General features: G+C 38.2%; 1 protein-coding gene across 1 annotated transcript; it reads right to left on the bottom strand.

Moving 5' to 3' along the window:
• Positions 1 to 1,697: 1,697 nt before the first annotated feature.
• On the bottom strand, positions 1,698 to 26,324 carry thbs2a (thrombospondin 2a). Its single transcript, XM_051917610.1, has 22 exons — positions 26,046 to 26,324; positions 25,171 to 25,242; positions 24,264 to 24,817; positions 23,214 to 23,298; positions 20,581 to 20,777; positions 18,283 to 18,423; positions 18,085 to 18,178; positions 14,978 to 15,148; positions 12,033 to 12,209; positions 11,709 to 11,882; positions 10,263 to 10,390; positions 9,884 to 10,036; positions 8,060 to 8,278; positions 7,288 to 7,395; positions 7,040 to 7,199; positions 6,709 to 6,827; positions 6,375 to 6,609; positions 5,170 to 5,397; positions 4,803 to 5,074; positions 4,619 to 4,716; positions 4,398 to 4,537; positions 1,698 to 2,899 (listed from the first exon to the last, which is right to left on the bottom strand). Exons 2-22 carry the CDS (start codon positions 25,235 to 25,237, stop codon positions 2,892 to 2,894), a joined length of 3,528 nt encoding a protein of 1,175 aa, XP_051773570.1. The 5' UTR covers positions 25,238 to 25,242; positions 26,046 to 26,324; the 3' UTR covers positions 1,698 to 2,891.
• Between the last annotated feature and the right edge of the window lie 1,058 nt (positions 26,325 to 27,382).

The raw sequence follows: 27,382 nt of genomic DNA, 5'->3' as shown, positions 1-27,382 counted from the left end.
GTGAATAAAATATTGGCTCATGTGATTTGAAAGTCTTTTAGTTTTCATTTTATTCAAATTTAAAAACCGTTCCAACCTTTCCGGAATTTGTATAGAATGAATGTGTGTAATATGAACGCAGCCCAGGACTGACATACCAGCGTCAGTTGCATCACTTCACTGCCATTCACAAATCCTCTCCCGTGGCCTCATGGGATAGTAAAGTGTCCATCGTATGTGCAGTTTAGAATCTCGCTGGAAGTAGTTGGTCATCTGGGTACTTTTTGCCTACTCTTCCATAAGTACTGTGAATTCATACATACTTATTTTGTCACATACATACTACTACTATATAGTAGGGAAGTATTTCGGATGCAGCCCATGTCTGTGTCCACATCCAAATGAAGCTGTCATAGATAGTCAACGACTTAACCGGCAGCATACGCCGATGACATATTTTTGTAGGCCAACCCAGAAGTTAACATCACCCTGGTTCCCTAGACAAAAACCCAGTGAGATTTTTCCATTGGCTTTTGGAATATTGCAGAAATTATGATGGTTTTGTTCATCATGATAATCTTCACAAATGAACACAAATTTTATGAATTTCCAATCAGAAGTACCAGAAGTACAAAGCTAAACATAGGCTATAAACTAGCTACACCATGGTCACATGACTTCAACATCACCACCATTGGAGCATTGGAGCCTTCACGTCCTCAGAGCTCGTAATTACAATTTGTAAACTGGAAGTTTTCTGAAAGCTCCTACTTGTACAACAAGACCGCTGTACCACCTTACCACTACAGATTCATTTAGGTGTTAATAGTGTTGCCATAGAAACGCATAATTCCCAGTCTTTGAACAGCTCAGAGTAGAACGTCACGTGTTGTCATCTCAGTCAACGGTAATTATGGCGTGAACGCAGTATAAGCTTCCAACAATTCTTTAATTTATTTTCCCTTAAAGTTTAGAATAGTTTGTATTGCAAGGGCATGATTATAAACACAGTGAGGCTGTGTAAGCGGATTATAGTGAGTAGATGAATTTACCTGTTCAGAGTGATGACGTTTAATGTCCCCGAAAACCTCTGTAGTCCCATTTAGCCACTTGTTAGCAATAAGTAAAAGCTTTAAAAATCACAAAGGGATATTACGGATGTATTTTATATTGTAGAATAAAACGTGAAAATATCTTGAGCTTGCGTTAACCATACACCTTATTTCAGGCAAAAAAAAAAAAAAAAAACCCTCAGGACACAATGGAACTAGTGCTAAAGAAGTGCTAAAATGCTCGTTTATGGATTTTGGCCTACAAAAATACGTCATCCCTGTGTAATAATGCTGATTTTACACACGTTACACCTGCAGCACTCTATTTTTGTACAAAGGTATATTTAAAACTGATAGCTCATCCAAAAATGAAAATCATGTCATCATTGACTGTACATGCTTTACCATAAAATCATATTACAATCTAAATCAAATGAGCTTTGAAGATAAGTGAATATACTGTAGGCCCATGTTGCTCCCTTCCAGGACTTTTGGGCCTCTTTGTGCACAAACAGTTAAAATAGTTGTTTAGTGAAGGACAGGCATGATGCAGGATTTATGGCAGCAGTGAAGCCACATAAATTATCTGATAGACATCTTTAAAAACGATCATACATCCCATTACAGTATTTGGAATGATTCCAAAGCACCAGTCCAAATGGAAACTATGTGTAAACCTTTTATTAAAGAAAAAAAGTGACAACTGTGAGAATAACAATATTAGAAAACTTTACAAGGTTTTCTGGGGATGTGGCAGAAAAATCAAAGGCACTTTTTACAAAATATAAAAAAAATTGTTATAGACAAAAACAAAAGAAAACAAAAGAATGACAAAACACGAATATTTAGGCTCAAAAAGATCTGGACGCTGAATGACAATTTCTCATGTATGAGAGTCTCTGTTTCTCTGATAAAAACAAAACTTTTTTGTCTTATGTCTTGTGCACTCCATGAAAGCTTCTTTAATAAACAGACAAAACATAAACAAAAGAAAAAGTGGTTGAAGACCAGCAAATTTGTGTTAAAAAATGAAACGAAACAATAGCACGCTCATACTCACATTTGAAAAACATTTTTATCAAGTAACGAATGAAAAACTGCATAGGTATGGAGTTAGGTTATGGATGTCTAAAAGCGCAGCAAAAAAATGTACTTTTTTAATCTTTATTTCTGCAATAGTCAAATTTTGTCAGTGTAAACAAATAAATTAGTATTTACAATGTCTAGGTTCTGAAAGTATTGCAAAAAAAGCTAGACATAACTTGATACTGAATTGCAAGAGTCATATAAATACTTTACACAAGTAATTATGATACAGTCTTAATATAAACATCTTCATCTCAAAGGTCTCTAAAACATTTATATGCTGATCAAACCCAAAGCCCCTGTTAGAATCGAGGGTTGTAGAAAAAGATGTCTCCATTACAAGAAAAAATCCAAAGAAGAAAAGTTCTGCACATTGTAACAATACAGAGGAAGTAAAAAAAAAATCTTGTGCAAGTAAAGCAGTTGGTGATAAAGACATCAGACGAAGGTTTGTGATTGTTTTTCCTGTAGATTGTGTTACATTTTGTAAAAAAAAAAAAAAAAAAAGACCACAAACGTAATGTTTGATTAACATGACCCAAACATTGGCTAACAAAGACTGACTTGAGGACACAAAAACATTTATACAAAAAAAATCCCTTTAAATGTGCTTGTAGTTTAAGTTCATTATTTCTCCTCAGGAGGAGGTTTGGGGTCTGTTTCCTTCTGTGATGTTTGTAGTCCACCAAAGTCTTTGGTCTTCTGTGTTTTGTCAGAGAGTGAAAATGTGTTGTTGAGATACAGTCTTTTAAGGTGGGTAATTTCTTCTCTTGCTCAGTTATCTGAAAAGCAGAAAAAGAATTTAAAATGGGTTAACTGGCTTTGTTTTTCTGCTTTGCTATTAATGAATCTGCTTTGCTAATATTTTAACAGATAACACTAAACCATACACCGATCAGGCATAACATTATGTCCACCTTCCTAATATTGTGTTGGTCCCCCTTTTGCTGCCAAAACAGCCCTGACCCGTTGAGGCATGGACTATACTAGACCCCTGAAGGTGTGCTGTGGTATCTGGCACCAAGATGTTAGCAGCAGATCCTTTCAGTCCCGTAAGTTGCGAGGTGGGGCCTCCATGGATCGGGTTAGGGTTAGGTTTGTTCAGCACATCCCACAGATGCTCGATTGGATTGTGATCTGGGGAATTTGGAGGCTAAGTCAACACCTCAAACTCATTGTTGTGCTCCTCAAACCATTCCTGAACCATTTTTGCTTTGTGGCAGGGTGCATTATCCTGCTGAAAGAGGCCACAGACATCAGGGAATACCGTTTCCATGAAAGGATGTACATGGTCTGCAACAATGCTTAGGTAGGTGGTACGTGTCAAAGTCACATCCACATGGATGGCAGGACCCAAGGTTTCCCAGCAGAACATTGCCCAAAGCATCACACTGGCTCCACTGGCTTGCCTTCTTCCCATAGTACATCCTGGTGCCATGTGTTCCCCAGGTAAGCAATGCACACACACCCGGACACCCAAATGTGATTCATCAGACCAGGCCACCTTCTTCCATTGCTCCGTGGTCCAGTTCTGATGCTCACGTGCCCACTGTTGGTGCTTTCGTCGGTGGACAGGGGTCAGCATGGGCACCCTGACTGGTCTGCGGCTATGCAGCCCCATACGCAACAAACTGCAATGCTCTGTGTATTCTGACACCTTTCTATCAGAACCAACATTAACTTGAGCAATTTGAGCTACAGTAGCTCGTCTGTTGGATCGGACCACACGGGCCAGCCTTCGCTACCCATGTGTTCCTTCGCTCATCACCACTGTTCCTTCCTTGGACCACTTTTGATAGATACTGACCACTGCAGACCGGGAACACCCCACAAGAGCTGCAGTTTTGGAGAAGTCGTCCAGCCATCACAATTTGGCCCTTGTCAAACTCGCTCAAATCCTTACGCTTGCCCATTTTTCCTGCTTCTAACACATCAACTTTGAGGACAAAATGTTCACTTGCTGCCTAATATATGCCACCCACTAACAGGTGCCGTGATGAAGAGATAATCAGTGTTATTCACTTCACCTGTCTGTGGTCACAATGTTATGCCTGACAATACAAGCACTGTTACATAATAATAATAATAAAATAATAATATATATGCTACTGTATTTCAAACAGGTGGAGTAGGAAGAATGGAGGAGGGTTTTAGTTTTGACAGGCCACAGCATGTCCAGTGTAGAAATGGTGTTAGAGACAGTGGTTTGACACACATTACTAATACAACAAGGGTGTAATTTAAACAAATACCCATGTTTTGTTATGATAAACTACTCACCTCGACACTCGTACTTGAGATCAGAGAAGTAAACCAGTTCCTGGGAGAACACGAACAATCCTAATCTCCCTCCTGCAAATGATTTATCATAAATTGGCCCTGAATCTGCCATGATCTGCTTCCCCTCATAAACCACCACTCTGGTGAAAAAGAACATAGATCTGTTAACTCTACATGCTTTATAAGATTTCTATGGCAGTTAAGGCCTTCCTGTTAATCACCTGATGAATCCTGTCTTGGGTCTGTGGATGAGATGCCACCTGTAGGCAGTATAATCCTTCCAGCCGATATTTTTAGGGTCGTGCCACAGTGTGCGGACCTGTCAGAGCACATATAGCAATTAGTTTGAGCGAAGCTTACCATAAACGCTAACAGATGTCATAATTGATGAAGAGTCAGCCTCACCTGTCCAGGAGTGTCCCCAGTGTGCCACAGGGCGTTACGCAGATGCTCCCCTGTGCCCGTGGTAGAGTTGACCACTTTCAGAGAAACCCCTGAGATGCCAAATGCTTTTGAAGGTTTGTCTTCCCAGTACGTCTGAGTTATCTGCTTCCACATTACCACGTAGAATCGCCCGCTGGACTGATAGCCAAACACAAACCCAGCATAATCGTCATCTCTGTCAGTGTTGACATAGAAAGTGCCACTGAAATCCACAGAGTTGAACTCATCGAAACCTGAAGAGCAATTAAAATGTTGAAGTCTCATTTCCTCAGTGACATCAAACTAAAATCATGACCAGATGGGCAACTCTGAAAGCTCACATACTCACCCACAGCAATACCAGGGTCAGAATTGGCGGTCTGAACCAACTCTTTGCCCTGATGTCTGACCACCCAGTTGGGATCAATTTGTGTTGTTCCTTTGGGGTCCAAATGCACCATCTGAAACTTCCGGAAGTCAGTGATACTGATGGCATTGTTCTCAGGGCACACATCCAAAATGTCTGGAATGTTGTCATTGTCAAAATCATCTTTGCAAGCATCACCTCTTCCATCCCCTGTGGATAAAGTTAGAATAGAATTCATAATTAATGTCAGTAGATCTGTTAAAACAGTTAAATCTGCCAAATAAACCAAAAACATACACACACACACACACACAATAAAAATAGTAATATTAGTATTATTAATTCATATTGTTATAATAATAAAATGTATATAATGTAATACACTTTTACTTCATTTATTTAATATTTAAATTAATTAAAAATGTAAATAATAATACATATTATAAAAAAAAAAAATTAAAATAAAAAACGTCCCAAATTTAGAGCATGTGCGATTATATTATATTATATTATATTCACACTGGGTAATAAAATTGTTCGGGGTTATAGAAATATTGTAACAAAGGGAAGATTTCATTTAGCATCCCAGCTCTCTTCTCCAAGCACAAAGCAATCTCAGCTGTCTTTTCATGTCATATACATTAACATGTGACTGGCTTCAAATGTGAAATCTATTAAATCCAGACTTTAGCACTTCAAATATGAGGGAAAAGTCAAGTAGGCTTTTGCACAGATGCCAGCTCTTGCTATGATGTCTGTTTTTAAAGTAGTTGGCGTTCTCTCCTTGGAACCGTCTTGACTTTATTCAATAAACAAAATATAATGAGGTGTGAGAAGTATGATAGCATCTGACAACTTCGACCTCCAACTGTAACTGGTTTCCATTTTCCCACCAACACAAAAAAAATCAGGTAACCTTAACAAAAAGCGGCACAGTGGAGCAAATCACACGCACCCTTCAGTAACCACCTGCAAGTTATGAGAGTGTGACATAATTTTCCTTGACCCTGGCTACACTAAAGGAAATTTTCCAGTTGTAAATATATCGAAATCTCAAAGAACGCAAAAGAGAAAAATGTGGCAAAAAAAAAACCTTTGACAAAAATAGAAGTGTGTGTGAACTTTTTTTCAGTCAGTAGAAATACAAAGGATCACTTCTAGATATTTTAAGCAATAGATTCATTCACCATCAGAGTCTAGTTGATCTTTGTTGGGCACCAGTCTGCAGTTGTCCTTGTCATCAGGGATTCCGTCATCATCATCGTCAAAATCACAAGCATCTCCTTTCCCATCTTTGTCATGGTCAGCCTGGTTGGCATTGGGAATGTAGGGACAATTATCCAGGCTGTTCTGGTGGCCGTCCTCATCAATGTCCTGATTGTTGTCGCACTCGTCACCAACTCGGTCATTATCTGAGTCAGACTGTTAAAACATTCAAATTACTTTGTTAAACTGCTGTTAAACGCACCTCCTATTTGTGGGGATGTGTGTTTTTGAGCGTGTTTACTAAGCCTGTTGTACCTGGTCAGGGTTGTGCAGCAGAGGGCAGTTATCACACTGGTCACCCACGCCATCCATATCTGTGTCCTTCTGGTCATTGTTGTACACGTAGGGGCAGTTATCATGCTCATTCAAAACCTCTGAAACACACACAAACAACAGCATTACAGTTCAACGGACAAAATAACCATCGGGAAATCCAACAAATTTGCACTTCATTGTGGTGAGACATTTATTTAAAAAAAGCCATTGGGTCTAATCCTTACAGAAACCCAAACCTGTCAAGTCTATAAACAAAATTTGAGTATTGTTGACTTCGTAATTTGTGTGAATGGATCTGGCAGTTTCTCACCGTCTCCATCGATGTCTGCGGAGCAGGCATCTCCCTCGCCATTTCCATCTGTGTCGATCTGAGCGGGGTTGTGCTCATATGGGCAGTTATCGCAGCGATCACCGACAAGATCTTTATCATAGTCAAATTGCCTGGGATTATACAGCAGAGGACAGTTGTCCTGGGGCACAGGAGAAAAAAATACAAGCTTAGTGTAAATAAAAAATCATGGCAGATTTTCCAACAATATAATTAAGGAATTTGCTTACTCCCTCATCCATGATTCCATCATTATCATCGTCTTTGTCACAGGCGTCTCCTTGACCGTCTTTATCAAAGTCTTCTTGGCCGGAGTTTGGAAGGTTGGGACAATTGTCCTGCACAACAAAGGATAAAAAATATTATTTTCATTAGTTGGGAAAATTAACACTTTTAAAAATTTAAAATTAAATGTGGACTATTTAATGTGAACAACTAATGCAGCATCTGTTTTTTAACCAGTAGATGGCTAGATTTACATTAATTTGGGGATTCACTGTGTAAATATACTCTACCGTTCAAAAGTTTGGGCTTGAGTATGATTTTTTTTAAAGAAATCAATACTTTTATCCAGCAATGGCACATTAAATTGATCAAAAGTGATGGTAAAGACAATGAATGCTGTTCTTTCTATTTATCAAAGAATGCTAAAAATAAAAATATCAAGTAACACAACTGTTTTCGACACTGATAATATGAAACGTTTCTTGAGCACAAAATTTGCATATTAGAATGATTTCTGAAGGATCATGTGACACTGAAGACTGGACAAAAGCTGAAAATTCAGCTTTGCCATCACAGACATAATTTTCATTTTAAAATATATTAAAATAGAAAATAGTTATTCTAATTACATTTTACAATATTACTGTTTTTACTGTATTTTTGATCAAATATATGCAGCATTGGTGAGCATAAGAGACTTCTTTCAAAAACGCAATTTCAGACACAAAAGTTATAACAAATTTTGTCATGTAGCAACAGAAAAGAAATCTCTATTACCTTTTTGCAGTGATAGGATTGGTTGGCTCCACACACCAGGTTCTGATTGGGCCAGCCATCAAGATCAGAGTCCTCGCCGCAAATGAGACCGTCCCCAGCATAGCCGATTTTACACTCGCATTTAAACATTGGGTCACTGAAGTGGCCAAGGTAGATACACTCAGCGGATCTGTGGCAGTTGTGGGTTTTATCCTTGCAGGGGTTTTCTTGCTCACATACCTGAAAAATAAACAGACTTCAGCAACACTCAATAGCAGTCCAATTATGGTGAATGAACTGGGTCATTGCCTGTGGGGGACAACAGGGAATAGTGTTGTGAGAGACTTAAAAGACTTTATATTGATAATTTCCTGTTATTTTGTTTGTTTCAGCTGTGCACATTTGGTTATTTGAAAAGTTTATTTGAAAAGCTATTGGATCGGGGCTATAAAACATGAGACAATTCCTTTCAGCCCTTTGTCAATTTACTACCCTTGGGCATTGGATCAAAGAAATGCAAGTTGGAAGTTGGTGACAAACCTATTAGTTGTGGACGTTATGAAACTTTTTGGCAGAAAAGCAAATGAGTCAGCTTTCCAAGAAATCTGCAAAATTTATTCATCCAAGAGGAATAGGAGAACGAGAGCAAGATGGTGGCTGGCGACGATTAATGGGCCAAATATTCAGCAATCAACAACCCCAGTTCTCCCAGCCCCCCGCCTTTTTTTTTTTTTAGAATGCATTAAAGGGATAGTTCACCCCAAAATGAAAATTATCCCATAATTTACTCACCCTCAAGCCATCCTAATTGTATATGACTTTCTTCTTTCAGACAAACACAACTGGAGTTAAAAAATATTCTGGCTCTTCCAAGCTTTATAATGGGAGTGAATAATAACTGAGATTTTGAAGTCCAAAAAAGCACATCCATCCACCATAAAAGTAATCCATTTGGCTCCAGGGGGTTAATAAAAGCGTTCTGAAGCGTTAATAAAGGCCTTTTTGTAAGAAAAATATCCATATTTATAACTTTATAAACTGGAATCACTAGATTCCGGTAACGGCTGTCCGGGCGTTCACGAGACAGTCGAGTTCTGGAGTATGATATAGGACGCAGGAGTAGCATAAGCTTAGGTGAGAGTAGACGCCTCTTGTGGTTCAAACAATTAGTACTGGGCAACAAACAATCAAGCTCCTCCGACATTTCTCCTTAAAAATATCCTCTGCGCTTCCACGTTTGTCAATATGTCATGTGTCAGTTCAAAGCTCTCTCTTCTGCTGGAATCGACTTGTGTTTGTAAGCCAGTGATTCTAGTTTATAAAGTTATAAATATGGATATTTTTCTTACAAAAACGCATCGATTTGCTTCAGAAGGCCTTTATTAACCCCCTGGAGCCGTATGGACTACTTTTATGATGGATGGATGTGCTTTTTCCGGCTTCTTCCATTTTTGGGCGAACTAACCCTTTAAGGGGCACTTTTATATGAAATAGTAGATTTCAAATTAATAGCAAAGAAATTAATTCAATAATAACCCTGAAAAAATAACATAAAATGTGTGTAGACACTGTGATCAGAATGTGTTCATCTAAAATATTTAACAGTAATAAAACAAATGGAATATATAAAGTTTGAACTTGCCAGATCGAGAAAGTGCTTTCCAGTTTTGTGTGTAATATGCATCAGACGGTCAACGAACGGACTGTGGGCGGCACATACTGTATGCGTGCTGTCTGAGGCCGAGACTAGATTCAGCCAGACTAATGAGTGTACAATGGGAAACTAACACATTTATATACTTGTGCAATAATTGATCCAATCTGTCTACAGACTGCATAACTGACCTGTTTATTTAGCTTGGCAGCCTCCACTCCCATTCCAAAGGGCTGATTGCCTTTGTATCGAGGAGGACAAGGCAAACAGTGGAATCCTGGGTCTGTGTTAACGCAGCGCTGGGATTCACTGACTTTGAAGCACAGATCAGGGACCATGTCACACTATAGGACACAAGAACCAAACAGGCATGTTTAGAAAGATATTTGAAATAAAGTATTCTTTACATTTTTTAGGACTTATTGGGTACAAATCAGTGTATCTATAGTGTAAGTGCTGGAAGAAAATTTTTGTTTGGCTACGCTTTCCCTGTTGATTTGTGAGTAATGCAGTAACAACTGCTTATCACACGGCATTATGCTTTTTCCCAGCTATCTTTCTCCTTTGTACCTCATTCACATCCTCACAGAATGTTCCATTGCCACGGAAACCGACAGGGCAGGGCCCGCACTCCCACGAGCCGTCAGGGGAGCTGGTGCATTCAACACCCCCGAAGCATGGGTTAGATAGACAACCATCTGAGGAAGAAGAGAATGCAGAGGGAGAGGCTTAAAGTTTACTCATGAAATTGATATGCATTTCATAAATCTCGAGACATTATGCATGATGTGTCAGTCTAAAGAGGTCCTTAAATAATAACTACCGGTAAGATTAGTGAATGTACTCTACCGTTCAAAAGTTTGAACTCAGTAATTGTAGAGTAAAGTGTAAAAACAAGAATATTGTAAAATATTATTACAATTTAAAATAACTGTTTTCTATTTTAATATATTTTAAAATGTAATTTATTCCTGTGATGCAAAGCTGGATTTTCAGTATCATTACTCCAGTCTCCAGTGTCACATGATCCTTCAGAAATCATTCGAATATGATGATTTGGTTTCATTTCTTATTATTACCAATGTTGAAAAGAGATGTGCTGCTTAATATTTTTGTTTAAAAAGTTTATCAGCATTTATTTAAAATAGAACTATTTTGCAATATTATGAATGCCATGATTACTGTCTTGTTTCCCCAATTTTGTGTTATAAGTCTCTTATTTTGAAGTGTATTCCTTTTTCCCATTGTTCCTGTGTTTCACCTCCTGTGTTTGCCTTATTTCTTTTAGCTCCCTTGTTTGTTCTTATCATTACCCTGGTTTGTTTCTATGATGAATAATCACCTTTACCTGTCCCTTGTTAGCCCTTGTAATCTTGTGAATAAATAGCCCTTGTTCCTTTGTCAGTCGTTGTTTGCTGTTGCATGTAGATGTTCTGTGTTCTTTTTTCCTCATGTTTCCTAGCTCTTTGTGTTACTTAGCTCATATTTCTTTGTTTTGTTTGTTTGTTTGCAATAATAAACCCCACTCATACATCTGCTCTGCGCCTGCCATCTCGTGTTCCTCCTACCAGTGCCAGCGTTACAATAAATGTCTTTACTGATCAATTTAATACATCCTTGCTGAATAAAAATATTAATTTATTTCATAAAAAACTGGCCCAAATGTTTGAACAGTAGTGTATCATCTTGTTTAAATATATAACTTTTGCTTATATTGCCCCTATAACACCCACATGAATGCTAATATACCTTTATGCTTAATTGTAATTTATTGTGATATATAGCCAGCATAAAAACAGACATCTAAATGAAAGCATTTTTGGCAGCTGCTAGTTTTGTTTGACCAGACTGAGCTGAGGCAGAAGATTTAATAGTGACTCAGTGATGGGAACAAGAGGGTGGGGGCGTCCAAGGCTTGGCCCCGCAGATTTGTGATGCACAGCTAAAGAGAGTCAATGAGTGAGAATATGTGAAAACAGAGTGAGAAGTAAGTGAAAATATCTGAAGGTAACATACCCACAGGGCAGTCCTGTTTATTGCAGGAATCAGTGTCCTTGGACTCTCCTGGGCATTTCTTGCCACCATACTGCGGACGAGGGCTGTTACACACGCGTGTTCGTGTCCTTGTTCCTCCCCCACAGGTGGCGGAGCAGATTGCCCAAGGAGACCACGGGCCCCAGGCTCCATCAACTATGAGAAGAGAGTACAGTGAAAATCACAGTTTACTGAGACAAATTACAGTATGTAAATTGTTTTATTCCAAGAGCACTCAATGCAAATAGGTCTAGTATTGCCTCAGTCTAGTATATAAAAGAGAAGTGCATGACTCCCAGCACTCACTCGGACAGGGTTTGGCTTCACACTTTTGCGTCTCTCTCCCGCTGCCCTCACAGTCCTTTCCTCCCAGTTGAGGGACGGGGGCGTTGCAGTGGCGTATTCGTGTGATTTGTCCCTCTCCACATGTCACAGAGCATGATGACCAGGGGGACCACAAACTCCAACCACCATCTTGTCGGACTATAACAACAGTCAGAAAACCGGTCATATATTCTTGCTTTTACTGTATTTTTAATCAAATAAATCAAAAATAAAAAGGGCCTTGGTGAGCATAAGAGATTTTCAAAAACATTAAAAAAAAATTCTACAGACCCCAAACTTCAGAACGGTAGTGTATTTCTCTCTTATTTCTTACACTATTGGCAAATTTATGGTGTTTTTACCCCTAATAATTAAAGAATAATCATTAGATATACATACATAATGCTTTACTTCCCTAGTTTATTAAAATAAATGTTTTCTGGCAAGATTTATTGCTAGCAGCAGCACAAAAATTTGAACAAAAGTTGTACAGTAAATGTTCAAACTTAACAAAAACAAATCTGCCAACGGAAAGTTGGGGCTAAAACAAAATTGTGGAGGCATTCAAGTGCACTCATCTCATTCTGACATGACCTGAAGGCAGCAAACAAACCCACACAAACAATGACATCTTTCATTTACATTAGTAAGTCCAGAGGCATGAGGTCCAGGAATGACACAGGGAGGGACAGCCAAAAAACTTGATGAAGCGATGACCACCTGGCCAACAACTCTGAACCCACCACCTCATCGTCTCTTTGGGATTCAGCATGGGAGAGACGTGATGGTGTATTCAGGCCAGGGGTGAAACAATGAGCATTAAGTGTCTCCTCACACACAGTCAGCTGTATTCTGTTGCCACGACCACATGTGTCTGAGTACACGGGCTCACAATATGAGGAGCAGAGAGACTGTTATTCATTTGATTTAAATCTAAGAAGCTTAATGTATGAATGCGTATAGACATTGTTTTGTGGTAATTGTAACAAAGGATTGTCCATTGCTGTCCAAGATACCAGTTGGTAACATTTGTCAGTTATAAAAAAAAAACATTTGAGTCAGCTGTAAGCCAGAGTTAGCATTGGTACACCACAAAGAGCCATATGCCACTCATTAAAACCTCACTGAGCATAAGTGATGAATACCAGCTCGTTCCCTTGCTGATGGAAAGGAGTTTGTCTATTAGCACGCGCTCCATAAATATTTACAACAGATGATGAAAGAAAACACCCATGTTGTTACAAAATTCCGCCTGCCACAAAATCAGGTTAATATCATGTTGGATTCTTCAAGGGAATGGAATGGCTTGAAATCACAGGGTCATTATGGCTAATGAATGTTAATTAGGTGATGTAACATTCCATCAGTAGCAACAACCGATTTGATTACATGTAGGTAAGTGGGTGCCAGCCAGTAAGATTACTGCTTACCGTTTGAGTGTTTGTTCAGCCTACTGCCGATTCAAATGGATGGCAGGGGCTATTATAGTTACTTCAGCCCTGCTTGAAATTAATGATATTTGATTGATAGGGCCTACTTCAAAAGATTAGTTGCTACAAAATTCTCATTATTGTCTTATGCTGTTCCAAACCTGTATGAATTTATTACTTCTGAAGAACATAAAGAACTTCTGACAAATTGTACTGGTTGCTGCTCTTTTTCAGGCCATTACAATACGTTGAGAGACCGAAGCTTTCAACATTCATAAAGGACACAAAAGCACCATAAAAGAATCAAAAATGTGATCCATATGATTTGTGCACTATATTGAAAGTCCTCACACAAAGCTATTGCATGGTTTCAGAAAACGTACAAATTGTAAATCTACTTTTTTTGACCAACATGGGCGCATATACCTACATTTTTGCAAAACGCGTACCTATAGATAAAGTTAACTGCAGTTTCCAGCTAAAATGAACATTAGTAAAACTTTTATTCTTTTTTTACACAAATTATGATTAGAGGGACACATTTTCGAATGAATAAAGACTTATTTTCACATGGTTACACCATTCTAGCATTTTATTTCATTTCCAAACTGCCACAATAACCAACATAACAGAACGTTTTAAATTTCAGATTCAAATTCATCTGTTTCGGATAAAACTAAACATGATTTTTTTAACGCAAATCACTGGACATTTCACTTTTAAAATGTCGCGAAACGTGCAAGAAAAACTCCACAGGTACATATTTCCAATGATCCTGGGTTGTCTGTTACACTTTTATTGTGCTTTTGAATCTTTTTTTAAGCTTAAAAGCATCAGACCTCATTCATTGTAATAGGATTAAAAGAGCAACGAATACTTTCTCAATTTGCCTTCCATGAAAGAAAAGTCATACAAGCATGGTATGACACAAATAAATCACCGAATTTTCATTTTTGGATGAACTACTCCTTCAAAAGCTCATAACTAATTCAAAACAACAAAAACAACAGCCAAAAAAAGTATTTTTTCCCCATAAAGATTTAGAGATTCTGGCTGGAACTGAACCGAGAACCAAAGTCTTGGTGAAGCGATTCTTTTTCTTCCATTTTCATTATTTTTAACAGCTGTTTCTATGACAGCTTAATTTCAGACCTCAAACACAAACCCTGCTTCCACCATGGTCTGCGGAGACGTTATAGATGAGTGCATTATTTTATTATCACAATTAACTCTAATGCACTGATACACATGAAACAAATTAGTGAGAGAGCAAGCTTTGCACTTGCAATTATAAGGTGACGGACCACATTTCTTAAGGCCACAAGCAACAGGATTCAATCCAATACCACTTAAACCTCTGTTATGTGGTTTTCGTCCAAGATTTTAAACTTTATGGACAAAACAGGCAAGAAAATGGTGTCCAAAATGTGACCAAAGAACAGGTGTTCAGAAAAAGAGTGCAGTTAATAACGGTCAAACAAAGACTGGCTGTCTCACCACGACTGTCGCATTTTCCCAAGCTGCATCTGCGGGTTTGGATGGACGGGCCGCTGCAGGGGTTACTTGTGGCATCACATGACCTGCCTCTTTGCTGGGTGCCTGTTCCACATGTGACGGTACACTCCGTCCATTCAGACCAAGGCGACCAGCCGTCCTCGCTGTCTTTAGCTGCACACACATGAACACACAAGCACATTTAGCACTGGTAGCTTCAAGCACAATTCACCCCGTTGTAACCCCACCACACCCATCATGGTGCTCCTTGTTGCTAATATATTTACACAGCAAAGGCAACATTGTTCTTTGGCTCTGATGTTTTGGAGCTTAAGTTATACATGACATCATCTTTCTCAACCCACTTCAGAGCATGGGAACATACAGTAATGCTTGTTTCTCATGGATAATAAAAAATGTGTGGTTGGCAAACACAAGCACTTTTGAAACAATAAAAGTTCTATATCATTAAAGAAAAGAAAAAGTCTGCCTGTTTATAAACTTCTGTTCAAAAGTCTGGGGTTGGTAAAATTCTCAAAAAAAAAAAAAAAAAAAAAGGCTGCCTTTATTTGATCAAAAATACAATAAAAACAGTAATATTGAGAAATATTATATAAATATATTATAAAAAAACTAAAAAAAAAATCTTACAGTGCCCACTTTTGAACAGTAATTATGTGTGCATTTAACTGTGCCTGATGACATGAAAAACTTTGTACTGTATTTTCAAGGAAAATCCATTGGTATAAAAGTAGCATGGGTTATTTAAAAAAAAAAAAACTATTTCAGGTTACCATAAGATACATCACAAGCTGGCTTTGACATAATATTCAGGCATTTAAAGCGGTCATATAATGCCACTTTTACATGATGTAAAATAAGTCTCTAATATCCCCAGAGTGTGTATGTAAAGTTTTAGCTCAAAATACACCACAGATCATTTTTTATAGAATGTTAAATTTGTCACTTTTTGAGGGTGAGCAAAAACGCTCCGTTTTTGTGTGTGTCCCTTTAAATGCAAATGAGCTGCTGCTCCTAAGAAGAGGGCGGAGTTTCAAGAGCTTGTGTTAGCAGCGCCAATTTACTCACATAGACTCACTGAAAATGTCAGAAACTGTTCAGCCTTCAGCCGTTCAAACCGGAGTCGGACAATGATGGAGAGACTCAAGAAGAAGTGACAACATGTAGAATGCAACAGGACATTTCTGAATGGTTAGTTGATGAATTTATGTAGCTGATGTAGAGTTAACTATCTTAAAGTTATTGATTAGCATATTCTGTCATGATAATCTATAAATCGCTCGTGTGGGAACTGTTGTAAGATCCTACAGAGCCAAAGAGAATATATGTTGCATGAAGATACAACAGTTATAGTTTAGTTTAATTACGGTTATAACTTATGTTGTCATCTTGCTTTTATGACATGCTATTGCATTTGTGTTACGTACTGTATTGCAATAACATGGTCTCACCCTCCTTGTTGCGCGTTCTCAGGGGCAGAGTTTATGTAAATTTTAGGGTTAGTGATGTCACTAACCTGGGAAGAAGCTCGTTGTAGTCCCTACTAGTGTTGTCAAAAGTACCGGTACTTTGGTACCAAGTCGGTACTGAAATTTTGAAAATGTGACGATACCCGCATTTCTGTAGTACCGGTAGTACCGAGAATCCGGGTATATTCAGTACCCACTGATAGGGCTGTGCCAGTATTTACTTGAATATGACACGAGTGAAGCACAAAGCTTTGTTTATAGAAGAAATAATAGGTTAGCATTTAAATGTGACAACGCAGCCATGGAAACATTTTGGTTCATGCCGAATGAGAGAGGTACGTGAGTCCATAAATTTCAGCTTTGTTGGCTTTGTATTCTGTTTTGCGAATCACGATCTGGTCACCCGATTATCAGAGAATTCCATTGATACAATATTCCATTAGTTATTCCACTGGACATGGAATCTCGGTTTATTTTCCCAAATCTTCACTCACGCAGGGGATTATAGACGTTTCTTTCTTCTTTTCGTTCGCTTTTAAGCCTATTATATTCGCATTCTTTAATGTGGTAAAGGAGAAAAAACACAGTAGGACAGAAACCTTTTTGCTTGCATGTCAATTTCTATTTAACACAGTTTGCGCTTGTTATTAGACTTTATAAGGAGCGTCAAGTTTATTTGTATAGCGCGTTTCACACACGCCGGGGATTTTTAGTTTTGCTTTCTCTGGCAGCGCAAAATCAAACATAGCCTGAATGTCTTGCCCCTGCTAAAGATAAAACTTGCTCTTCAGAACTTTTACAACAAGTGTCAGTTGCTTGTAACATCAGGAGATAACATGAAGATATTATTAAAGAGATACGGTCTCTTTCCTGCTCGTGTCCCACATCCCTCTCAAAGCGCAGAGCAGTAGGCTATATGACGCATCTTTTTGTGGAAAATAAAAAACTAACGTTTATTACGATATTTATTTCATAGTTTTACAGGCTGTAGTGTGTCGTTTAACTGAAGGAATAGCTCAAATAAACACGCACGTCTGTTACAAAATGGATGTTTGAGCATTTGTTTATTTATTTTTTTATATTTCAAAATTTATTTCATTGAGGTATATATATACACACACACACTCCAAATTTTTATATGTATGATTACCATCATATTTAACATGTTTTTTAAATAGGCTAGCCTATAAAATAGTAAAATAGTTCCAACAGATTTTGCTGTGGTACCGAAATTGGTACCGAGAACCGTAACATTTTTATGGTATTGGTACAGACTACTGGAATTTTGGTACCGTGACAACACTAATCCCTACCAGCTGATTGTTGTAGTCCTTAAACAGAGAATTCTTTAAAATAAATTATCTTCCTTTGCATTGAACTTTGAGCGTTGTAACTTTGCAGATGTTGTTTATGCTCAAACAGAAACATTACACACTAACTAAAGTTAAAAAAGTGAAATCATAATCAACCACCCCTTTAAATACAATTCACACAAATGATATTAGTGAATAAAATAATTTTACTTCAGACAGGGAGTCTCTAAAATTAGACATGATGGGAAAATGATATAATGAAAATTATAAATATCATATTTAGCAATGTATCAGAAACGTTACTCACGCAGACACACAGGACAGCATTCGCCATCTAGGAAAGTAGGGCTGGCACAGGCTACTGGAGGACATGTGATTTGATGGCACACAATCTTTGATTCCTGCAAGATACAGCCGTAAAGTATAAAGACAGAGTACTCAGAACAAAAGCAGAATGCCATTCGCTCTTTCTTATACATTCATCATACGTCACAGATCTTCTTACCTGACAGGTACACTTGGTGCAGCTGTCCACAACCCAGTCCTCCTTATCCTCAAAGAGACGGCCGTCTTGCCAGCACATGCGCTTGTCTTTGATGTTCTTCATGTTCCCCAGCACCTCCTTCATCACAGTGTTCTCCTCAGTCTAACCGACAGATGCACAGCAAGACAGATGGACAAACGGTCAAGAGGTGGCAATACTTCTGTCAATGTCTTCCACATGTAGATAAAGAGAGGTGATTTAAACTACAATGGAATGAACACACTTCTATATAGCAGGGGAATTATGTTCTTGGCCTTTGAGAACAGGAAGCTCTGCCCCTGGCAATCTTGGATGATTTACTCATTGTGACCTCTTGACATGGGGAGTTACTTTGCTTTTCCTGCAATCAAATCTCTAATGTTAACCTGTGGGTAATGATGAGATTTTCATGTACACTACTGTTCAAAAGTTTGGGGGAGGTAAGACAGTGAAATATTATTACAATTTAAAACACCTGCTTTTAATATATTTTAAAATATAATTAATTCTTGTGATGTCAAAGCTGAATTTTCAGCATCATTACTCCAGTTTTCAGTGTCACATGATCTTTCAGAAATCATTCTAATATGCTGATTCAATGCTCAAGAAACACTTATTATTATTATTATTATCAATCTTAAACACTGTTGTGCTGGTTAATATTTTTGTAGAAACATGATTTTTTTCCACCCCAGAATAGAAAGTTCAAAAGAACAGCATTTATTTGAAATAAAAATGTTGTAACATTATAAATGTCTTTACTGTCACTCTTGATCAATTGCTGAAAAAAAGTATTCATCATAGTATATATTCTCAATACAGACAACAAAGACAAAGAGGAGAAGTTCTGTTTCTGAGGCTTTAGGTGCCTGCTAAATATTGAAACCCTTTTCAGATGAAATCTGAGGCACCTAAAGCCCTGTAAATCAATCCCAAAATTGCCCCAATTGACCTTTCTGGTTGAACGCTATGCTTAAGTTAAATGTCCTCAAGTGACTTTTCACTTACATGTAATTTACTTGTCTTAAGATTATGATTTGTGTTTGTAATGTTGACATTTGTAACATCAATCATCTTATTTTTCACTTAGGTTCTGTAAAGTTTGTATGCAAATATGCTTTTTTCAGACTTTGGTGTTACTTTGTTAGTCTCTGCCAGTTGTTTCAATTTTCTGTTTATCTTTTTCTTTCTTTTTTAAGAAGAACAAAAAAAATGAAATGAAAAAAGAACACCCAAAGCAGAATGTTGTAGTCCTGAGAGCTATTAGCAAAAAACTATCATGCATTTGTGGCCACGAGTACAGAGTTGAGAAAGAGGAAAGAGACAGAACAAGAGGTTGAGTGAGGGGAAAAAATAACATGAAAAATGCAAGGGAGGAAAGGTTATTAACTTCTAAAGCACATTAAGTACATAAAATAACACACACATATAACAGAACCACAGAGTGTGCTGAAGAATTAATTTGTACATGTGTGAGTGAGAACAAAATGCATAGGTAGCAGCCATGAGTGTTAGGCTGTGAAACAGAACACCACATGGTCTGGAAGAGCCTCTGGGACCCGCAGCATCCAACGGCTGGATTTCCCAAAGATTATGCCCAGACTCCCTCATCGCTGGGAAGCTCCCAGTGGAGGATAAAGGGGCTGTTTAAACACTGCCAGACACGACTCAGTTCCTATTCACACTTCCTATCTCCCTCTAAAACAAACCATAAAACCCCAGCCCACATCTTAACGTTTTCCACTGCCTCCTCAGCCCTGTTTTCCTTTAATGGTTCTGTTTAGACTACAAGAATTTTTGCTTGGATGGTCAGATATTTAATCTGTAATAAAATTCTCCAAATCAGAGATGGCCACCAACCTGCACAATGGAGCTTTTATGAAATGAAGTTTACATTTCAGATCAACCAAACAGACATAATTTATTCACCCTCTTGTCGTTCCAAATCTGAATGACTGTTTTTCCCCCCGTGAAACACAAAAGGAGAAATCTGATGGTCACTCTTTTCCATGCAATTACGATGAATGAGAACTGAGGCTTTCAAGGTGTTTTTCTCACATAAAGCTATTGTATGACTTCAGAAGACCTGGTGTATAGTGTTCAAGTCGTATGGACTGCTTTTATGAGACTTTTATGGTGCTGTTGTGACCTTCTTGAAGCTTGAAAGCCTCAGTCCCTATTCATTGCAATTGCATGGGAAAACAGTTCTTATTTTGTGTTCTTTTTCAGGTTGAATGAACGAATCTTTCAAACAAAACACATTAAGTAAAACAACTTTACCACTTTCTGCAAGCCATCGATGAGATTGCCCACAATGATACGGAGACCTTTGAGCTCCTGCACCATGTTGCTGAGCTCCTCACAGGAACGCTCACACACGTCCGATGCCAGTTTCTCCTTCTGCCCAATGAAGTTGGTGGAGATGGCCGTACTGACAGACACAGTCTCTATACTTTCATTAACCAAGTTAACTTCCTCTGAGAGAGAGAAAAATGCAGTGGATCAGTGTTAAAGAACATCATTGTTTTAACTGTATTCATTACTTGAGAGAACCCAATAGACAACTTCATAAAATTTAAGAACCGACCCTAAAGAGCAAGCAAAAAGACTTTAATTTTAAAATGGTACGTGTAAATGAATACAACTGATACAAAGTGGCCCCATGAATACAGTCAGAAAACAGCAGCTATGTTTGAGATTTTATAGGGATGCGTGGATTATAAAACATTTATTCCACACCCCACACATTACAGATATATCATTCTCTCACTATATTTTTGACATAACTATAATAAATGCGCAGAAGCTACCCAGAAGTAACATTTAAAGAAAGATAGCGATTTTTCAAAGCACGTCTTGGAAAAGGAGGAAGGTGGTGGGGTTGGGGGATACGCAACAGCAGAGGAATGCTGTCCATTATGCCAAAACTCCCATTAGATATCTGCAGCCATTTTGGGGTCATTTGCGTAAATTTTCTCCAGATTAATGGAGAACAGGAGACACTAAATCAGGGAGCCATGTTGATAACTCCAGAGGTTCCTTTGAGACTCATGCAGGGTTAGCAGCTTTTTAGAGACTGTTGAACTCGTTCAAATCTCTTTGGGGTTTCAGTCAACGCTGGGAAAATAAGTGTGTGTGTGTGTCTGTCTGTTTCATTGACTTTCTAGGCAGGATTTTGTGCACTTTATTTAGCAATACGTGGCACTCCTAAACTGGGGCACTAGAGAGTTTAGAGGGACCTCTGTGCTGGCATCATAACGTTCAGCAGTTGGCATGCATTTGTGCTGGCAATGGAAATGGAAGCCTTTTTGACTGCCCATATCCTATGCATGCATACTTATTCAGTTATAATTAAAAAGAACTGAGGCAGCAGCACATCTCACAGAAAGCTCATTTGTGTCATGATCTAAAACGATTTATTTCAGCACAAAAGTCAGCCAGCTCCAGAGATGAGTTTATTTACTGGTTAAATAGACTATCTTCTCTGCATTAAAATGGAAACAATGACATCTGATGCAAAACATTACAGATTGGTTTGTTGTTTAAAGCCCCTGACACACCAAGCCGGTGGTTGGCTGTCAGTCAGTGTCGGGCTGTCGTTGAGCGTTGGCCGGCCTAGTTTTTGCAGTGTGTTCTGGAAAGTTGGCACTTGTCGGACCCGGTCAGGGTTTTTTTGGCCGATTGAGCGTGTTAAATCTGGGTCTGTCTGCGTTGCCACCGTTGGTGAGAGAGAGAACTCTGATTGTATATCTCGGTTTGTATACAGTATCTACAGTCCTAGTTTCGGTTTCCTTTTTTGAATGACGAATACAGTCTATTGATACCTAATGATAAAGACAGTTATTTCCTTACACACAGGCGCAGAATGCAGATGCTAGTTGACAGTCACCTGTAGTCTTTGTGGTGTGTTCAAGCCAGGTTTTTGACTGAGACGCAGCCGACGCAAGACGGTCAGCTTTCGTTGCTGCTAGTTCTTTTACGTTGGCTTGGTGTGTCACGGCCTTATGCTAACACATTCTTATGCTTCCAACACTTTCACAAGTCGTTCTTTTGTAAATTTGACAAAAGCTCATTTATGTTAGCCAGTTAGATAACATTATTGTGGTGAAAAATCTGCAGGAATTGCAGCAAAATTGTAGAATACCAAATGTTTCCAAGGCAATTTGCCAGGCATAAGAATGGATGTACAGCATCATAGAGTAAGACTGTCACTGGCAATGCTGCACTGGCCTACAAAGGGCAAGTGACTGTTTCGTAAACTGGCCTGAAACTCTTTCTGGGCCAGTGGGCCATTCTTATTGTTGAGCCATGCCAACCAAAGCTTTAGGGAACAGTCAGTCAAACCAGCCAGTTTGTGATCTGACCATGTGCATGTATAAAATTATGAGTATGTATGTACTTCTTCCATTTTTCCAGCTTCTTTTAAAGTATGAACACCCTGCCAATGTATATTAATGTGACAATCTTTATCCTCTTTATGGCATGTGCAAACTGGTTGACCCTTATACCACCACACTAACATGAGCGTTTCCCGTAAACATGATGTAATACGGTCAGAAATTTCCACAGCTCTGATCTGCAGATTTCGTGACCCACTTAGGTGAAAGCCAGAAGAGCTTAAAATGAAAACTGAATCCAACGGAAAACATACCAACCCTCTTAAAACAAATTTGATCATGAACTGCACAGAATGAATCCAATAGAGCTCCTGAAACCTAGAACATTCAGAAGTCCATGCATTTTGAGAGCTTAATCTGACCGCTTAAAAAATCAGTCTAACACAAAAATAAGCCATAGATCATGAAAGCAGACAATTAAGGTGAAATTTTGAGAATTACTGCAAAAACTTTCTGTGGTTTTCTCATGCTGACCTTTACAGTTTTCATGTTTAAGATATATGAATGAATTCTTACCAGGCTTGGCGATCTCACAACCTTTGTTTCTCAGGATGTTCTCTATCGGTGCGTCAAAAAGGAACTGCACATTCTGTAGTAAACCCTGTGAAATGACAGAGATTATAACAAGTCCATTATATCGTTAAATTGAGGAGATTTATGGTTATTTTTTTAAATTATACCTAAACCCCCACACCAGTGGTGAATTTGCAGCAAAGAGGCAAAAGTCAATAGAACATGGTTCCTTAAAAGGTCCTTAGATGACTTCTAATTAAATGAACCCACTAATTAAGTCAACTTTATATATATATATATATATATATATATATATATATATGAATAAACATTTTATGACTTTTTGTTACATATATAGATATAATTTCCCCATTTGATTTATAATACAGTATAGATCTTCACCTTCAGACACTCAAAAAAGGATTTTCCTTCTCTATTTGGGGTTTATTAAACACTTAATATTCAGTAATATTATCAATTTGACTGCACTGACACTATTGGATGAGAACAAAACTTAAAGTGAACTGAGCTGGACGATGACACCACTGTTTTCTGCAGAGCTGCTTTATAGCTGATTCAACTTTATTTCATAATTGACCAATTTTGCTACATCAACACCGTCATTGAACTGAACTGAATCAACACTGAACTGACTCAAGCTGAATAATGACACTATTGTCTTCTCTAGAGCTGCACTGAATTGAAATCATTTCATAATTGTTGAACTTTTCAGTTATTGAACTGAACTGAATCAACACTGAACTGACTTCAGCTGAATAATGACATGAATGATCATCTTTTTTTAGAGCTGCTTTACAGTAGAATTTGAATTTGTCTCATATTTGATCAATTTTTCAATCATTCATCACTATTTTCTTGTTTATTAATGTGAAGCTGCTTTGAAACAATCTGTATTGTATATATAAATACAATAAATACAATACAATAGAATAAATATAAACACTATATAAATAAAGGTCACTTGACTATTTCACAGCACAGAAAATCATTACGCAGGAAAAGCATAACAAGCATGGAATGAACTGGTCTTACCCTGAAGTGGTTTTCCCTGATAGATCCCTTAGCCACAAACATCTGACTGCTCTCCGGCTGCAGGTGCTCATAGAAAGGCTCATCCAGGATCACGCTGTCAATGAGGCTACAGCCTACGTACAGGTGAGCATTCTCTCCGTGAATATACAGCGTGATGTTCTTCCACTGCGAATCAGACAAATCCACATCCTCAAAGGACACCACATTCTGAGATCCCTCGACCATGTAGACCAGATCCAGGGTGTTGGCGCGCCCATTGGACACAATCTCAAATTGACGCCTCCCACTGGGACCCTCCAGACCAATCAGGGTGCCCCTGGAGCCCTTGTCCTGTCGCATGGTAGCCACAAACACAAAACCTTCATTGTTCTGGACCTGCTTTAGGATCTGATGGAGGGCCAGGTTGTTCACAGCAGGGATGTGGTCAAAGCGGATGAAGCGGTATGCCGGCGAGTCCCAATCGTGGCCCTTGAACAGCTTGGCACCAATCGTCTTTCTGCTGATGCTGCTGATTTTGAAAAGGTCGAAGATGGATTCATCTTCCACATGGCCATCTTTGAATGAGTCAACATGAGCATTTCAGAAAAGTTTAGATGATTATGTGAAAATACACAACACATTTTATGTGATGATTATGTAAGCCCGTTAAAGATTTTCAGGAAAATATTACATCATCTCAAGACAAAATTATTCAAAAGCTGTTCTGCACTGAATACCACATAGAGACTGCTAATGAATCAAACACAGATGTGCTTGGAGGCATAAAGAATAATGGGCAAACTGTGTAATATGGACATCTCAAATTCAGAATTAGATATAAAGTGGGTAAACATCAATGGCAACAGAAAAAAAGGTTAAACCTTAAATATTTAGAAACAATTTAGGAACAGGTGCATCATGGATTTACCTTGAGGTAGTGCTCTGATGCATAGTAACAGCAAGGGCAGAAAGCAGAGATTTCTCCTGAGTATCATAACTCCTTCAAAATACACATATACATATATAAAAACATAACATATATACATAACATAACATAACCCATTTATTACCAAATACTCGTTAGACAGCTCAATGAAACATACTGTACCACATACCTCAGATGGGCAACACAACACTATCGAAAATTGCAAATAAAATAATGTAAAATTTGTTTTAATACAAATAAATTATTAAAACAGGGCTCTGGGTTTTCCAATGTTTCCACATTCCTGGGTTTTTATGTACTTATATAAGACTTATAAGATATAAGATATAATCTAAGAAATTAATAATAGACCCTTTAAGCATTTTATGTATCTCAATTCTGACATTTTAAGGAGATTTGACACAGACATCATCTTTGAGAGGGGCAAACGGTAGGCTAATTAAACAGATGTGGTCATGTGACCATTTAAACCAGTAAAAGTTCACATAAAATCAACTTTTATTTATAGTCGACAACTCTGTAAAATACATCAACAACACCTGTAGACCAGTCGAAGTGAAAAGTAAATGGATTCACCAGTGGGATTAAATGAGTTTTCAAGTTTAAAATACATTATGCATAATTTTCAGAATTACATCCCAAACATTTTTGCTGAGTGCTGAAGTAACAGGTCTTTAAAAGCGTTTTACTGCAGCAGTCTAACTAAATGAAGACATTTCTAACAACTGTGACAGTCTGTCAAACCTGGTATTAGAGGGAAGAATGTAATTATAATTTTCACAGAGAAAATAACTTAAATAAGTTAAGTCTATAAGGAGCCAAAATATATATAAATGCTCCCAAACAAAAAGACTCACCTGTTCTGATGTGCAATCCAACTGAAACAGCACAAGTCTATATGTCCTCTAAGTAAAAAATAAAAATCTTCTAGACAAATATGCGATACGCAAAGACTAAAATCCACAGTGTCTATAACATCCACACGGCTCCGAGTTTCAGTTCAATGGCCTGAGAACTTACTGGACTGAATCCCTTTATACGGTTCAGTCCGAACCATGTCAGTCAAGTTCGGATATAAAGCTGGACCTGCTGAGGGGGCTGAATTATAAGTTTCCCATCACATAATGTCATGCCGGTAGTCTACCAATGCAGTGAAACCTCCTGTCCTCCCCTGCAGTGACGTCTCCGCGTCCAAATTCCGATCCAGAGTCACCACTGGGAGGAGGAACAGAGATGTGGAGAAGCATATGCTCGCGCAAGATGCGAGAGATGCTTTTAGAGACTCGAGAATACAACCACTCACTGTCAAATACAATGTAAATTATATTCTAAATAGATCTTTGTTTACATCTAACTTGTATATTTTTGGCAGTATACTCCAATGTATGGGTTTTCAGAGTTTCAAGATCTGTAGGTTAAAGCTGCAGTCCGTAACTTTTTTTTGGTTAAAAATGATCCAAAATCAATTTTTGAGCAATACATAACCAGCTAGTGTTCAAAACTATCTCCTTACCTTAGCCTGATTTACAACGGTAAGCTTGTAATAATGTTTTATAATAAAATCGGTACTGGTGGGCTTCCGCGGGAAATCCGAGCATTTGTCATAATACTAAGTCAAGTCTGTAAGGTTGTTTAAACCTGCGCATGCGTCGAACGCCTGCGTATGCGTATGAGCCAAATGAAGTATAGAGGGTATGCATAGACCTCGCTTTCCCGCCGGAACGCGCTCCCTCAGCTGGACTGAGTGGCTGGATTTAATAGGGGAAACTGCGAAAACGCGAGTAAAACAAACGATTACATTAAATGTTGGGCTCGAAAGTGTTCCTTATGACATGTCAAAGAAACCTAATCCATGGATATTGACATGCAGCCAGGAATCGTGTTTCCTGACATTTATATGTGCCTGATTTCGACGCCGGGGAAATACATAAAGCAAATTGGCCTGTGAACGCTTTATACAATCTAAATCGGAGTGATCACTTATATCAATGTTATATATTCCGCCATATCGTCCAGCCCTAAAACTTGTATAGTTTTTGTCAGTGTTTATTTAAAAACACCCAATTTTGCAGAATATAAGGTGGTAAATATTTAATTGATGAGTTGTCAACACAAAATATAACAATACAATATATAGGGTATGATTTACCCCAAAATCCAACATTTTGACACAAAATGATTGCAAAACATGTTT

This window comes from Ctenopharyngodon idella, chromosome 13 (assembly GCF_019924925.1).
Source record: "Ctenopharyngodon idella isolate HZGC_01 chromosome 13, HZGC01, whole genome shotgun sequence".
In the NCBI taxonomy this organism is placed as follows: Eukaryota; Metazoa; Chordata; class Actinopteri; order Cypriniformes; family Xenocyprididae; genus Ctenopharyngodon; species Ctenopharyngodon idella.
Note: the sequence above shows the minus strand (reverse complement) of the source record. Positions and strands in the feature narration are given on the sequence as shown.